General features: G+C 43.8%; 3 protein-coding genes and 1 pseudogene across 4 annotated transcripts; 1 reads left to right on the top strand and 3 right to left on the bottom strand.

Annotated features, from left to right (window-relative positions):
• Window positions 1-1381: 1381 nt before the first annotated feature.
• Window positions 1382-2658, bottom strand: LOC9649087. The gene is made up of 3 exons (XM_002984959.2): window positions 2576-2658; window positions 2337-2514; window positions 1382-2272 (listed from the first exon to the last, which is right to left on the bottom strand). The coding sequence occupies exons 1-3, from the start codon at window positions 2580-2582 to the stop codon at window positions 1423-1425; spliced, it is 1035 nt and encodes a 344-aa protein (XP_002985005.2). The 5' UTR covers window positions 2583-2658; the 3' UTR covers window positions 1382-1422.
• Window positions 2659-3924: 1266 nt separating this feature from the next.
• Window positions 3925-5354, top strand: LOC9648930 (annotated as a pseudogene).
• Window positions 5290-7624, bottom strand: LOC9648929 (F-box/kelch-repeat protein At5g42360). Its single transcript, XM_024658969.1, has one exon. The coding sequence runs from the start codon at window positions 7393-7395 to the stop codon at window positions 5395-5397; it is 2001 nt and encodes a 666-aa protein (XP_024514737.1). The 5' UTR covers window positions 7396-7624; the 3' UTR covers window positions 5290-5394.
• Window positions 7625-9819: 2195 nt separating this feature from the next.
• Window positions 9820-11783, bottom strand: LOC9648928 (FKBP12-interacting protein of 37 kDa). 2 transcript variants are annotated; one of them, XM_002984957.2, is made up of 14 exons: window positions 11740-11783; window positions 11635-11686; window positions 11502-11557; window positions 11344-11411; window positions 11255-11291; window positions 11097-11187; window positions 10977-11041; window positions 10819-10896; window positions 10707-10754; window positions 10598-10651; window positions 10379-10540; window positions 10260-10329; window positions 10146-10201; window positions 9820-10090 (listed from the first exon to the last, which is right to left on the bottom strand). In XM_002984957.2, exons 1-14 carry the CDS (start codon window positions 11761-11763, stop codon window positions 10040-10042), a joined length of 912 nt encoding a protein of 303 aa, XP_002985003.1. In that variant the 5' UTR covers window positions 11764-11783; the 3' UTR covers window positions 9820-10039. The 2 variants fall into 2 exon arrangements, with proteins under 2 accessions (XP_002985003.1, XP_024514738.1); XM_024658970.1 differs by having other exon boundaries at window positions 11255-11286; window positions 11740-11780.
• Between the last annotated feature and the right edge of the window lie 4262 nt (window positions 11784-16045).

Here is a 16045-nt window from a genome sequence, read left to right as displayed (position 1 = left end):
CTTCAACCTATGATAGACCAAGAAATGCCATGTATATGCTACTTAACTTTTTTCAAACTAATTTAATAAAATAATAAAAATTAATTATTCATAAAAAGTCTGACAAGAAATCATATTTTTAATAATAATTTTTCCATCATACAAAAAATTGCAATTAAAAATAAAAATGTAACTTTCTGTCAGAAATAATTTGAGTATTTTTTTTATATAACTTTTTATTTAAAGTACTTCACTTATGTATTAAGAATAATCTGTTTTAAAATTTTAAGAATTTTATACTTAGTAACTAATAGTCATTTCTTATATTTATATTTATGTAAGCATTTTACTTATACATAAAATGGCATGTTATGGATGAATTTATAGTTAAATAAACAGATAATAGTAATACTATAATAGTTTTTAAAAATATTTTAACATAATTTTGTTTTTAGGGTTTTTACCAGGTAGATCCTATTTACCATAACAGTGGTGAAAGGAGTTGTGATTGTACACAAAGAAAGTTGAGTCTTTGCTATATGTAAAACCCTTTTGAATTGAAAACCAATTTAAGTGTGTTTTCCTTTTATAAAATAGATTGAACACGATTGTTTCATGGATCTTGTATGTAGTGCTATTCATATCTAGTATTATTTATTAATTAAATTGATAAATTGGAATTTTATAATTATAAACATTTTCATAATTTATAAACACAAGATATTTTATTTCATATCAACCATTAGATGGTAAATAAACTAAATATACTAAACTAAAAATATATTTATAAATTATATATACAAAATTAATCTAAATAAATAATAACCATTGGATGGTAAAATATCCAAGCATATTCTAGATATATCCACTACTGTTATATAGGTTTTCTTAAGAAAAATAACTATATTTATTATGCCATTTTAATGTTAAATCTGTACTATTTTAATATGGTGATTACAATTTGTGTTTTTTGTCCCATTTACAAATTTTTTTCTAAAGTTGGAGCTATGTGTCTGAAAATTATAAAGATATTGATCAACGTATGCTGTAATGCAATATTACAGACAACCACTAGGCTGCTCAAATGCCATCTTTATAACAAGCTTACTGCTACATTTTAGATTGACACCCATTTTGCTAAACAACTTTAATGCTTCTTATTGTGAGATATTGCAAAGTTCCTTGTTACACGCCATGATCTTTTTGTTTCTTCTCATTTTTCTATTTCTACTTTGTTTTATTTTTTTCACCACACCATTGTCTCACTACCATTGGCAGACAAATGCATAAAGGAACATGAACAAGCAAAATACCAACTTTCACTTCGACATATTGACATACACGCTCAGAATTTTTCATCCACGCCAAAGATACAAAGAGAAATCAATGCAGTAGACTATAGTCTAAGATTATAAAGTTCTCCAATACTACTACACTCAATTTCTAATACGTTGGTGCATTCGGCTTGAGAAAAGCCTCCTTAACGTAAAAGAGATCTAACGTATAATCAACAGGAGCTCCAGGTGGGGGAGCTCCTATTGCTCCTCCTCCCCCAGGAGGGACGAAAGTCGAAAAAACCTGAAGTGCTGGAAAGCGTAGGATGTACTGTGCAATTCCAGGTCCGGTCAACGGAACTCCATTCCTTCCAATGCCTGTGAGATTCGGGTCATTTTTCCAAGTCGCATTTGGTCCCAAGGGTCCTGTGCCAAAGGAGACTAAGCGTATGGGCATCGGCCCTGCTCCGCCAGGCGCACCTGGAACAGGCACGGCTGGAGCAGGCCCAGCCGGCCCTGGTCCTCCACCTCCTCCAGCCGCCCCTCCGACTCCTCCTCCAACTCCAGCTACTGGTGGTGGCGGTCGTTCATAAACTGTAGCGAGCATGGCCATGGTGCCATTGGCTCTCATATTGAAACGCTTGAGACCCACGTAAATAGCACATCGAGGGTAATTAGGTCCCAAGAAGATAGCTGCGCGCTCATGGAGATTCTTCGGCCTTTGTGATGTAGCGATCTCTACGACGATGGCTCCATACTCGTGCACTGCCGCCACCCCTGGTGGAAGAATACTACTCTCACCAATAACATTGACAACCACATCAGGCACATAGAGACTTCCTCCGAAATCTGGTCTATACCCAACAGTTGTAGCCACGGACAGCAATCCAGCTGCTTGTGCATCAAAAGCAGCTCCCACCTTCAGCTGAGCGTGGCCATGGGGTTTGTTCGGGAGCTCCCTTGCGATGATTTTGCCGCCGAGGAAGTCGCAGATAAACCGCTTATGCCCTGATTCCCACCTGGAAAAAAAAGCGAAAAAAGCAGACTTGCGTTAGGAGCGCCTGCCTATTTCTAGTTTCTCACCGGGAGAAAGCTTCTGCGTTGGGACAATCACCGATGATGAGCTCGCTCGGCGTAAGCTCCTGATCTTCCTCGTCCCCTGTGAACAAAGAGAATCGCAGCAGCTTCTGCTCGACAGCCCGAGCCGCGCGCTCATCGATCTTGACTCTGGCTCTCGATCGAGCAACAACATTCTCCGGTACTGCCTCACAAGCGGAAAAAAATCGCAGCCATGGAGAAGGAGGAAAGAAAAAAAGACTCACCCATCATCTAGCCTCCTCGCGCTTCTCTTTGCGCTGTTCCCACGCTTGAAGGTCGTTTTCTTCTCTCGCCCTAGGACAGGGAAAAACGATCGGACAACGTTATATCTATCACGACCAGGCCCTTGAATGTGAAACGCGATCGAGATATAATGCACCTAGTTTTGGGTCTGGGTGAAAAGAAAAAACGTTCGACTAGCTTGGACAGCACGCTCCTCCACAGCGACATACAACTTCCCAGACTCCGAGAAAGTATTACCAAAGTCATCTTGACCGCTAGGAATTTTGCGATTCCTCCCAGTGATGTAGAGTCAGCACCACTTCTATAGAGAAATTGTTTCCGAGATGATATTCGGCCACAGCACCACCCGCTTGAGCGAGTCTACCACCACCTTTCGTGTGCTCGAGTTTTGCTATCCCCGGGCCACCACCACGACCTTGCTCGTCAGATGTGGTCGGACATAAAGAGCACAAGCTTCCAGCTGTGGCGGCCTTGCATGACAAACTTGATGGGCTTTGGGCAGAGCTCCAGAAACTTTTCCATGACCTTGAGCCGGTGCCGCTATGTCCATCGCCAGCGTGTGGAGCTTGCTCAAGACAACGCCCCGGGAGTAATCTCGTCACTGTCCGGTGCCATGACTGGCAAGCACTTGATCTTGAGTGATTCAAGGTCGATGTGCCCCAAGACTCGGAAGTTCACGGGACGAGATCCAACTCTCGCAGCGAGCTTGCCGTGTTAATCCAGGCGGAGTCTGTCAGCTTGGAAGCTTGCAAGGCCTTGTGGACGCTGTGGAGCTTGAGAGTGTGGACCTCTTGGAGACGAGATAATGCAGTCGCAGTGCAAGAGCTGTCTCTTGTGCTTCCTGCAGAGGTTCGCTTCTAGCCAGAAGATGTTAAGTTGTTGAAAGCAGCGCCTCGAAGTATTGCTCCTCCACGGCTTACAAACTTGACAATGCCAGCAAGTTCCGCTTGAAGGCTCAGCTCGAAGATCTTGTGGAAAATGTCAAGTGGCAAATCCGACCAACCGTTTCCCATCCTGAGATCGAAGAAATGGTAATGGTGGTGCTTTGTTCGAAGAAAAAGAGAGAGCCTACCATCCAGACAAATGGTTTTCCAGGCCTTAAGTGGAGCTCTTAAGTTCTTGTTGACTTCGTTCTATGCAATACTTCCAGTTTCTTCAAAATGTAAAGGCAAAGATCTTCACATGTCAGCTGCTAATTCGCTTTTGTCGTTGTGTTATGCCTGGATCTCAATAACTTCCAATTTCCTGATTAAAATTTGTGAGTCCCGGAAATGACAACTCTATCTTAGAGAATTCCCTTTCGATTTTCATAACCCATTTGCAAATTTAGCTTGTTTGTAAGGATCTTTCCTTTTAGGTCAGGGAAGGACGATGGATCTTAGCGACTGGGAAGACGTTCCCAGCAACGGCGGCGGCGACTACGACGCCCCGATTCGCAGCGATCGCATAGCTTTCTCCAATTACAAGGCTCCCAAGAGCGACACCGAGGTAATCTCTCCTCGCGATTCTAGCAGCACCACGCTTGTGCTGGTGGGCAAAACCGGCAGTGGCAAGAGCGCCACAGGGAATTCCATCCTCGGCGGCAAGAGATTCAACTCCAGGATGTCCCTTGGCTCCGTGACGCGCGTGTGCGAGCTTGGGCAGATCACACGGCCCGATGGACGACGCATTCGCGTCATCGACACTCCAGGTACCTGCGATTTGCTTGCAGTTTCTTTTTGCTAGAGATTCTCCTTTCCAGGGATGTTTGACACCGCCCTCGATTCCAAGTCGATCGCGAGAGAGATTGGCAAGTGTATGGATTTGGCTGGCGATGGGCTTCACGGAATCCTCCTCGTGCTCTCGGCCAAGTCGAAGTTCACGGAGGAGGAATTCGCTGCCGTGGATGCGTTTGAGAAGATGTTTGGATCCGGGGTCTTGAACTACGTCGTCGTCGTCTTTACCAATGGTGACGCGCTCGAAGACGATGGCGATGGAACGTCACTGGAGGAGTCTTATCTCAGAATGGCACTCCTGGAGCTCTCAAGGTACTCACCTTTGCAGCAATGTTCTTCAAAGTGTTCTTCTTTTGTTTCCAGGATCTTCTCCACCGGTGTGGCGATCGAAAGATTTTGTTTGACAACAAATCCAAGGACAAGAGAAAGCTGGAGGCGCAGCGGAGAGATCTTCTCGAGATTGTTGACAAGATGATCACTGCCAACAGCCGCATACCTTACACCACCGAGATCTTCGAGCTGGCCAAGGTAAGAGTTCGCGTATCTCGCATTCTCCCAAATTTCCAATGGATTGATTCCAGGCTCAAGAAGAAGCACGAGAGAAGAAAGAGAGCATGGAGAATCGACTCTCTCAGCTGGAGCAAAATTTCCCCCAAAAGGTTCTCTTTTATATCTTCAAATTTTCTTCTCACTGCGCGCTAAGAGAACTCTCGCTTCACTGGCAGATCAATGAACTGCGGGAGAGCTACGAGAAGGACAAGGCCGAGCAAGAGGAGGAGCTGGCCAAATTGCGGGAGCTCGCGGAGGAATCCAAGCGCAGCGCGATAGCGGCCGAGGCCAAAATGGAGGAGCAGTGCAAGCGCGCCGAGGAGCAGCGCAGGCACGCCGAGTCGGAGCGCGCGCGATTCGAGCAGGAGCGCATCAAGCTCGAGGAGGAGCGCAAGCGATTCGAGAAGGAATTCAAGCGCAGGGAGAAGGAATTCGAGGAAAAGATGAAGAACTCGCGCTGCACAATACTGTAAATAAAGGAGGCTTTTTTAGGGCTTATGGCATTTTAGGGTTCTTGAGCTCTACATTTTTAGGGTTTATAGCTGGACGATGACTGCTGCTTTGGTGAGGCACGAGGAGGAATCCACGTCCTGCCCCATTCTCTGCTTGGAGGCGCGATCCCAGCTCGCGCGCTTGCGCCGCGAGCCCGCGAACTGGCACACTGTCACGAAATCCAGCACCTGCCCGAAGATCTTAAACATCTCCACACCGAAGATCCTGTCGCCATGGCCGATGAACACCGCGTTCCAGTCGAGCGGCGCGTCCGGGTGCTGCGACACCTCGCTCCACCGCCAGGAGGATGATCGATCCTGCTCCAATCGCCAGATCTTCCTCGCGGCCTTGGGCTGCTGCTGCTCGAACCCATTGATCTGGTGCTGCGATCTCGATGCCCAGACGACGCCCACGAGAAGGATCCGGCCCTTGCACACCACCAGCTTGGGGAGATAGTCCTGGATTCGCGAGGGAATGCCCGAGGCCGAGATGGCGATCTCGTGCCAGGAGTTTCGCTCGAGATCCAGCGCCGCGAGCTTGTCACTGTCCGAGTAGCAGTAAAGCACGCCTTTGGACACCACCCCCGTACACAGTGATCCAAGATCCGTACACGGCCACGCCGCGATCTCCCTCCACGAGCTGGACGATGGGTCGTACACCTCGCCGCTGGAAAGCGTCTGGTTTCGCTCGTCCTCCCCGCCAATGACGATCAATCCAAAAGCGCTGCTGCTGCCACTGCCGCTGCCGCTACTGCCAGATGGTTTCGAGGATGACGACGATGATCCCAAGCTCGTCGTCAGCTCCCGGAAGCTATAACTTCGCTGCCAGCGTCGCGCAGAGATCTGATCCATGAATGACGAGCCACCACCTGGTCCTGTCGATGATGATCCCCGGAAGACACCAATCTCTGCCGATCGCTTCCTGGCAATCCTCCTGTGATTGGTGGTGGTGGTGGTGGTGGTGGTGGTCTTCTTCTCTGGAGCTGCGAAGAGCTTGAGCTTGATTCCCTGCGTCATCTCGAAAACTCCCACCACGGGAGTGGTCCTCGCGCTCTTCATTCCAATCCCGGCCTTGCTCCACTGCCCGGTGAAAGCATCCAGCACGAGAACGCTCCTGTGAGTCTTGAGGAATCCTCCTTTCTCCCTGTCGCTGCTGGCCCGCGCCGAGCAGCCCCCGACCACGAAGAGCTTGGATCCACTGGACGCCACCGAGTAGAGCAAACGCCCCGCCAGTGCGTCGGCTCGGATGGAGCGCCACCGATCGAGAGTGGGATCCAAGGCTTGAATCTGGCCCAGGCTCACTCCATCTCTCGACAGCCCAAGCACGAAGAGCCATGGCCGGGGGGAGCCCATCCTGTCCCGGAGCTGCAAGAAATGCGAGGAGCGCGTCAAGGAACTCCACTTCTTGCACACCGCGCGAGCTCGGACCAGGGAATCGAATGGAAGCCTCGCCAAGCACATCTCGAGAACGTCGTCCGGGAGCACGATGGAATGCTGCTGCTGGTGGCCATCATCCTGTCCAAACATCGATGAATCCGGCAGCTCTTCCGGAGGGATCGTTGACCCAAAGCATCCCCGGCACAGATTTCTAGCGCTGCCGCTTGGATCTAATGAAGAAGCGAGTAGCTTCTCGCGGCGGCTGCTCCTCATCCTGCTAAAGCATCTGGATGTGGGTTCCTCTGGGAGCTCGGCCTCTTCCTCTTCCTGTTCTTGGAGCGTTCTTCCTGGAAATCTCTCTCCCGGCGAGAAGTTGAGGAAGAAACCTGGCCTCGACTTGCCCGTGTGATGATCAATTATTGCCTGTTCTTGGTGGATGATCCTGGCAGCCCCGGGGCGATCATCATCGAAGTCTCGCCCGAAAAACAGCCTGCCGCTACCGTGATTGACACTGGGAACGATCTCGCCGCTGATGAGACGTCTCAACCTCTGGCTGACCGTTCTAAGCAGCTTATGCGGGCCAGCAGCATCGCCCGCACGATGATGATGCGCTGACGAGCTCCGACGCAAGCCGATGCTGCCCCCGCGCCGCGATTCATGCCCCGCCATCGCTGGGAGACGATGGATTCCTCGAAATCCTGGATATTCTGGAATTCCTTCATGCGGCCTCGAAATATACCACTATCGTGCCCTCGACAGGGTGGAAATCGCGACGATCTAAGAACTTCCCACCTGTGACGATAGAGACTGGGCGACGCGCCTTCCATAATCTCCGCCAACGGCGCCTTTGCTCGCCATCGCCATCGCCATTCTTTCTTCTTCACAGCCTTGGGAGAGAGAGGAGCAATGAAACAGCGGTTAAGGGGGAAATAATGCGTGACGTGGCGATATCGCCGCCATCGGATGTCCGCGGAATAGGCAACGGAAAATGACCGTCACGTTAAAGAAAAACCGTCATCGGTTTCTTACCCCTGGAAGAATATTCTCCTGTAAGAACTAAAATCAAATTGATAACCCTATTTATAATTGTAATACGTATATATATATATATATATATATATATATATAGTCCAAAAATTAAATTAAATATTGAAAACAACTTATTAATATAATATTTAAATTAAATTAATATATATGTTTAATTATTTTTTATCTTTTTCAATTTTTTAAGAATGAAGGTTATAACTAAAGAATGATATTTATAGTTTAATTTAAATAATGCTTGAGAATTGAGTTTATATAAGGAAAGATAAACATTTTAATTAAAATTTTAGCATTAATATTTATTAATAATAAAATTAGTCGATAAGATTATTTATGAAATCATGAAATCCATAATCTTAACTATAATTTTGTATGAGCATAACTATATAAATATTAATTTTTTAACAGTTTTAAAAATTAAATTAAATTTTAAAGAGAAAATGTGTGTAAGTTAACAAAATAGTAAAAATTAAATAGTAATAATGTTAATTAATAATAAAAATTTTAAAATGTAAATAATTATTTTTATGATTAATAACTTTTGAAAGACACAATGTGATTCATCATAACTTACACACTTAAATTACATATTTTAAATTATATATAATTCAAAGTAAAATAATTCATTTAAATATAATATAATCACATTATACTAAGAAAATTACTATCATGATTATGCTTTTGGAAGAATCCTAATTATTAAGGCATTTGTGATTTTATAGGCTATATAGCTTTATTTGTATATGTTATAACATGTGAAATTTTAGCCAAATATAAAAAAAGTCTTTTCAACTTATATAAATTTAAAAGTTTTTTTGTAAGTTACTAAATCAAAATAGAGTTTGTTATATAATATTTTTTAGTATATGGAAGATTATTGCATAGTGATTAAGAATTTACTAAATGATGGTTTTATGCATAAGGTAATTCAAAAACAATAAAAGCAATTTATTTAAAATATTAAAAATAATTTACCTTTTTTTGTGATTCAATTTTGCCATCACATTTCAAACCAAATTATATACCACATATTAAAAATAATAAAGATGAAACTATTAAACATCTATATTTATTTAATATACTAAATTTTTAATTAAATTAAACATCACAATTGATCCAATGTTTAATATTTCTTGTTTTTACTATTAAATACAGTTTAAATATGAGCCCTAAAGTTAATGAAATTTAAAGTTAATTCTCCAGAGTAGCCATTTAAAATAAATCTTTGGATTAAAAAAAAACCCAAGTATATCCAAAAATTAAATATTTTAATTTATATATCTACTATAATATATAAAATTAAATAATATAAAGGTATAAATACCTATATATTAAGAGATCAAAGTACCCTAATACTAATTTTTATGATTTGAGCACCTTACAAAATGCACCATTTACATAAATCATAATATTAAAAGCAAAACACTTACATTTTTTCTTTGATGAGTAGTGGATATACCTAGAATATGCTTAAATATTCTTGCTATCTAACAGTTATTATTCATTTAAATTATTCTTGTATTTATAAATTATAAACGCTTTTATTATTATAAACTTCCCGCAGCAAATTATTACCGTGGTAATCCAAAATGAAAATTTTATAACACCTTCTGCATATACTCAGAATTAATCGAAATAATTCCATGCAAACCTTTTAAGTATTAAGGTTTTTCATAGCTGCATTGGTTGAAGGATCTAGAAAAGAGGGAGACAATCGTCTCATTCTCTTGCTCTCGTCGTTACTAGCTCACCTAAGAGGTGATTTGCAATGTCAAAGAAAGCAAGAGTTTTCTTTGTCTTTGAAGTGGCGCCTTCTAGATGTGCTTCAATCTCCTGGCTCGTTTGATCAATTTTCGCAGGTCGATGCGCTTAGCAGCTGCTGCTATCTGGAAGAAATGTGATTGTAGATACACCTCCTATGCCAAATATGGAAGGATATTTCCTCCCCGTTCATGGCACAGCATATTTCGAGATTTTGTTGTATAGAAGCGAAAATCAATGTTCATCTAGAACCTGATAACACGACCCGGAGGCAGCCCAGCAGACAAGTAAAGAAAGTGCACATCTGGTGAATCTCTACTCCGTCAAGAATTCTGTGGAGCACATTGAGAACTACATGCTCGACAATGAAGTTGGACTATGGAATTCTTACAACCTACAAAAGGACGTAGAGAGGGAAAGTGGAAGTTTCAAAGTGCATCATTTGTGGGAGTTGTATCGTTTCGAATATCAAACCGAGGTGGCGAGCTCGCTCGGAACGAAGCGTCTCCTAAGCCGTTTGCCAGTCCTTTTGCTCCACTTGACTCTGGAGTATACGCACCTGTGTCCAATACAAACATGTCAAAAGCTTTGAAAATAAACCTCCCAGCTTGTACCATTTGCTGCAGCCTCTCCGCCTCTTCATTGAGATCACGGACGTACCGAAACAGCTCTGGCGCAACATTTTAAACCTTTAGAACGCTCAGGAGATTCGTTGTGAGATTACAAACCTTGATAACCGCGTTTCAATTCAGAGCTCAACGACTTTTGAACAGCCAGCCTTGTTTCCAGATCATGTATCTGTAACGTTCTGCTTGAAACAAGTCCAAGATACCGGAAAGATACGAACCTTGCCCTCCGAAGCCTCCCTCCCTATTTCTTCGTTTTCCTCTTGCAGCGTACGACACTTTGCCATGAGCATTTTGCCGTTTTTACTGTGCGGAGTGAACTGGACAGCGGCGAGATCGTCAGTCAGATCTTTGGCCTTCTTTTCCGCAATTTCCAGCTCCTTCTAGACTTTGGAAGTCACAACCTCAGACAGTGTTACCATTGTCTGGAAAAGACTGACCTTCATACGTGTAAATTCTACATGAATAGCAGGATCCAGCAAAAGACGACGAGACTGCGACCAAACAAAGTTGTAAGATCGCTAGCTAGCCTGGAAAATACACGAGTACCTGAAGCGTTGGAGGCCTCAACGAAAGCTTCAAATCGTGAACGAGAGTCTAAAGTGCCATTACGTTTATAACAAAAAAGTAAACAGAAAAGAAACATTGAAGAGAGACTTGCCTTCATCTCTGCAATTTCTTGTTCCTTGTTTGACAAATGGATCAGCATGGCAGTTTCCTTGCGCCTGGATGATGCGAGCTGTGAAACGACAAAGAAGACTCGATCAGAAACAAAAAGAACAAGGAAAATGCACAACTCAAAACGCCAAACTTGCGAACCTGGTCTTTCACGCGAGCTTGGGATGCTTGGAGAGATTTTATATGATCCAAGATCAGCCGAGGATCTAACAACAACATACATATCAGAACAGTAAGCAAACACAAGGTAAGTTGATAGACCTGAAGTTGAGTTTTCTGGTAGAATTGACTCTCCACTTTGAAACAAATTCCTCCATTTGTCTAGCTCTCCATTGGCAGTGGCAAGGTCAGCCTGCCAAAAACCAAAGGAAGCTCAGCGATGAACTGTATCAAAGAGCTTGTGCTGTTTTGCAATATACCTTTAGTGATGCAATGGTCCCATCACGCTCTTCTAAACTACATGAGAAAGAAGCGCAAGTTTGGAAGTTATACTTGATAGAAAGATTACCTGGCGCGAAGATTGAGTATGGTAGTAGTCGCGTGATCACTTCCCGCGGCCACTGCCGATCCATAAATCTACACGCAAGATACACGATTCCTTTCGTGAGCTTTTCCTTCACATTTGCAAGTTTCTTAACCAGAGGAGAGAGAAAGAAAACGCAGTACCTTCTTTGAGGGAAAAAGATCGTCATCGTCCTCGAGCTCGCCAAAACCCCTCTTTCCTGTTCGAAACAAGCCTCAGCCTCAGCCGAGAGAGAGAGAGAGAGAGAGAATGTGCCTAGAAATGCGAAGATCAAACCTGCTCTGATGCCGACATCGCCGACTACGTCTCCACCGAAATCAAATTCATCCTAGGATTGAGCAGCTAGATCAACCGAGCAGTGGAGACAGCAGCGGCACTGACCTCGTCGAAGGGTGTGGACGCCATAGCCAAGCATGGAAAACCCTAAAATGGATTTATTTCGAAATCGGGATTTCTCAGCAGCTACGCGCTCACCAACTGCGCCTTTGCATACCATCATTTTCAGCAATGGAAGTGAATAACACATGAACAAAGCTCAAGATCATCCCGGTGGAGTAAATCAAATCATCAATCTCGGCTCACCACTGTAGAACTACAGAGAGCTCTCGAGCGATACGTGCTCAAAGTTCTGCCGGCCTTTTTCCTGATAGATCAACTGAAACTAGGATCAGATTAGATGCGGCAAGCGGTCCCTTACATTCTAAATGACTGCTCACTTGCACTCTGATGCCTCTCTCCACTTTTCTGCGTATAATGTAGGCTGGAAGGCGTGAGAGTTGTCCAGCTCTTTCTCGTTTATGACACAGTTCCCTTGCCTTCTTTCTGTTCTTCCTCGGAAAATTACTCACTCAAAGTTTAGTTTCGCTTCGAACTGGATTCACTTCACAAATTGATTATGTTACTCTTTTTAGATCAATGGAGCATTCCGAATTTGGAATGTTTCTTTCCTGCACTGATTGAATACAGCTGCTTGTACTCTGACAATGTTCTCGCAGCAATCCTTAAGTTTTTTTTAGCCATGAATTTCTTACGTTCTTTGTAAAAGCGTCAACCTTCTCGATCAATCCCGACCACAATGGCAACTCCACGAGCGTCATCTTCTTTGTGCAGCCGCCCCCCATTCGTTCTCCCTAGAGGTTTCAAACCATTTCCGACCATAAAATAAAACCATAGTGGATATTTAATCTAAACTCCCTTTACACACTCAAGCCCATTTCCTCCTTTAAGCTTGTAAAATAAGGAAATATTTTAGGTTTTCACTATTTCACCATATAGTAAATTGCCACCTGTGAAGAAGCAATCACCCAGTTCTGTAGCGATTTGCCACAAACCTCTGCTGGTGTTCTCCGATAATAAAGGAGCCTCCCACTTCCGAAATCCACACCAGCTATCACGAGATTGAAGAGATCTGAGTGGTGGAAGGAGAGTGAAATCTCTAACAGGCTCTTCCTCAATGCAATCGATAGCATATGTTGTTGTGTGATTGGCTTCTTGGATGAGATTCACAACATGGTCGATGGATCTGCTTAATAGTGGAGGAAGCGATTGCAATAAAGACTGCATTGCCAAGAAATCCATTGGCAAGTGGAGGATTGACATCCACCATGAACCTTAAGGGTGAGCACAAAAACAAGAACATTACTCTCAGAAGTGATTTGCATTGTTATGTTTTTGAGAGGCAATTGCATATTGTGTTGTATGAAGATACTCTTGAAAAGTTGTATTTCTTGATTTTTTTCAACATTTTCTTGCTTTCTAGCTTTCATGTTATGCACAGACGTCAAGAGTTATATCTATTAGTATGTTGGTATAAGCCACAATTTTTTCCTTTCCAATTTGTTGGCTTACCTTGTCTATTCAACCACCATAGCCTTGGCTTTAGTTAAGTTCCCTTGCTAAGGTTCCCACCTATTGTACTAGCTTCTACTTCGTCCTATTTAGTCTCAACCACTCACTACATAAGCAATGGAGTGTTAGTCATCCATCTACAGATTCCCAAATTCTCTCCCAATCCCCTTCCCCGGGTTAAACTGGCCTTAAAGTTTGGTTACACTCCTTGTAGGCACAAGCAGCTAAGCACACAAAACCTTCAGATTCCTAATATTCCTTGGTACAACAAAACTTGATCATGGGACCTTCTAAATCCCAAGCCTTGGTGCAACACTTGCATCAAAACATCAAGAGGAAACACTGTGGCCTAACAGCCCGGTATAAGTACCCTTACTCCCCCACTTCCATCCCAAAGGGTAGGACCCAAACCTTTAGGAAGGGCAAAGACCAATGAGCCCCAAAGTACTCAAGTGGGGCACCACTCCACATGAGTCGGGAGCACCGCAGTCGGTTTCCCTTTCAGGAGTGGGAGCTGCTCTTGAGCACTTCTTTGGGTGGCCCCTTCAGCACCAGTCGAGTCCATGCTCACACCCACCCAAGGACTCTCAACCTCAGTCTCAACCTTAAGTAAGTTTGGAAGCACCACTAAAGAGTTCTTTCAAGACTCGTTCCTAGACCTCACTATCCCTATTATACTATTATACTTTTGGAACCCTTTGCAGCCCCACGCTTTGGGCTTTCACCCCACGATTTATATTAGTATTCGGATTCAGACTCGGTCTCGGACTCGATTTTGGAATTGACCTTGAACTTTGTCGAACTCGATCTTAGACCCGACCTTGGACTCTATCTCAGACTCGATCTCAAACTCGGTCTCAAACCCGTTCTCGGATCTCAAACTCGGTCTCAAACTCGGTCTCAGACTCGGTCTCGGACTCGGTCTCGGACTCGGACTCGGACTCGGTCTCGAACTCAGTCTTAAACTCGGTCTTAGAGTCGGTCTCAGACTCGATCTTGGACTCGGTCTCATCAGATGAACTCTTTATCATTTTGGTCGTGCTTTCGGGGATCCTTTAGCTTTCGACACCTTAGGAAGTTGGTTCCTTACAACTCCACCACCCATAGAAGAAGTTTGATACCCACATCGAATGCCTCTTTTTAATCCTATGACTTGTTAACTGTATCTCTGGGGGCATCCCCCCACTTAGCAGTGTGCCTAAGTTAACCTCCTCAGCCAAGAGCCTATGACAACAGAATATAAGTGTCTCTATACCCCTCCCCTCATTACGCCCTAGTATGGGGTTGGGATTTGAACCCAGCCTTGCTTTACTAGGGGGTTGGGACTCGAACCCAACCTCTATAGAATATGCTTACGGATTCAATATCCTCGTGGCGAGTTGGGCATAGTTTCCTACGCTTGGTCAACTTAGTTAACCCATGCTAATTAGCTTACCTTTGGCATGCCTTCGAGTCCCAACATATGACATTGCTTAATTTCTCAAATAGATTCTTTAATTGAATTTTGCATAAGTACATAGAGTTCTACTTTGCAAAAATTCCTCCACTAGATCTTGCACGTTTGCTAGGTTCTCTTCCGATTCCCATGTTGCTTTACAGTGTGGAAATCCTTTCCACTTCACATAGAACTCCCCCACCTCACGTCTTTGTCACTTGCTCTTGCATGCATTGAGATAGCCTCAACTTTGTATTCCTCTTCCTCTTGGATAACCTCCGGTAAATGTCTTACTTGGTCCTTGTGAAGAGGATCCTCAAAGTATGGCTTGAGTAAGTTCATATAGAACATAGGGTGCATCTTCCCCATCTCTCGAGGAAGTTGAAGGTGATAAGTCACCTTACCAATTCATGCCTCAATTTAGTGTTCAACCACACCTTTTCCCTAGGTTGGAACTTTACATCTTGGCACTTTTGGTTTGCATACTTGGTTTGTTTTTGTTGAGCCCGTTCCAAGGAATCCTTTACTAGATTCTAAATGTTGAGTTTTTCCGCTGTGAATGCCTCCACTATGGGTAACTCTCCATGATACTTGGCCACGCCAAGTTCCACAGAACCTTCAATAGCTTGCCCATTGATGACTTCCCATGGACTCACCCTGATAGTTGAGTGTGGTGAGTTGTTATAGCATATTTTTGCAAGTCTTAAATGATTTACCTAATCAATTTGGTCTCTAGAGACATAGCATTGCAAATAATCCTCCAATTGCCTATTCACTCTTTCCATTTGTCCGTCTGTCAAGAAGTGTTAGTGCCATCAAACTTGACTTAATACCCAATACCTGTTTGTGAGTGATAGGTTGTGCTAAATTTCAACTTGGTGTGATACTGTTCTAGGAGAGTCCTTCAGAACTTACTGGTGAAGATCTTATCTCAATCTGAGATAATCTCTTTTGGCCTTCCCCGCATTCGAACCACTTGTTTGAAGAACAGCTTCGCCACACCCTCTGCATCCACTTCCGTTATGGTGGGTATGAAATGTGCCATCTTTGAAAATCAATCCACCACCACGAATATCATATCAAACCTTTCACTTGGGGGGAGTCCTGTAATGAAGTCCATCGTAAGACATTTCCACAGACAATCTGGAATTGGGAGGCTTTGTAACAAGCCCCCACTAGCCTTAGTCACGGCTTTGACCTATTGACATGTTAGACATGTCTTTACATAGTCTTGGATGTTTTTAGCCATGTCTAGCCAGTGATATTTCCGAGTAAACCCATTGTTTTGGGCACTCTACCGTGTCTTGCAAGAGGTCCATCATGACACTCTTCTAAGGCTACCTTCCTTAGTTCCCCTTCTAGAATATACACCCTCGTTTGTTTATAATAAATGAGTCTATTATA

Source organism: Selaginella moellendorffii, unplaced genomic scaffold (genome assembly GCF_000143415.4).
Source record: "Selaginella moellendorffii unplaced genomic scaffold, v1.0 SELMOscaffold_65, whole genome shotgun sequence".
NCBI lineage: Eukaryota > Viridiplantae > Streptophyta > Lycopodiopsida > Selaginellales > Selaginellaceae > Selaginella > Selaginella moellendorffii.
This window is presented reverse-complemented; position numbering and strand designations above follow the sequence as displayed.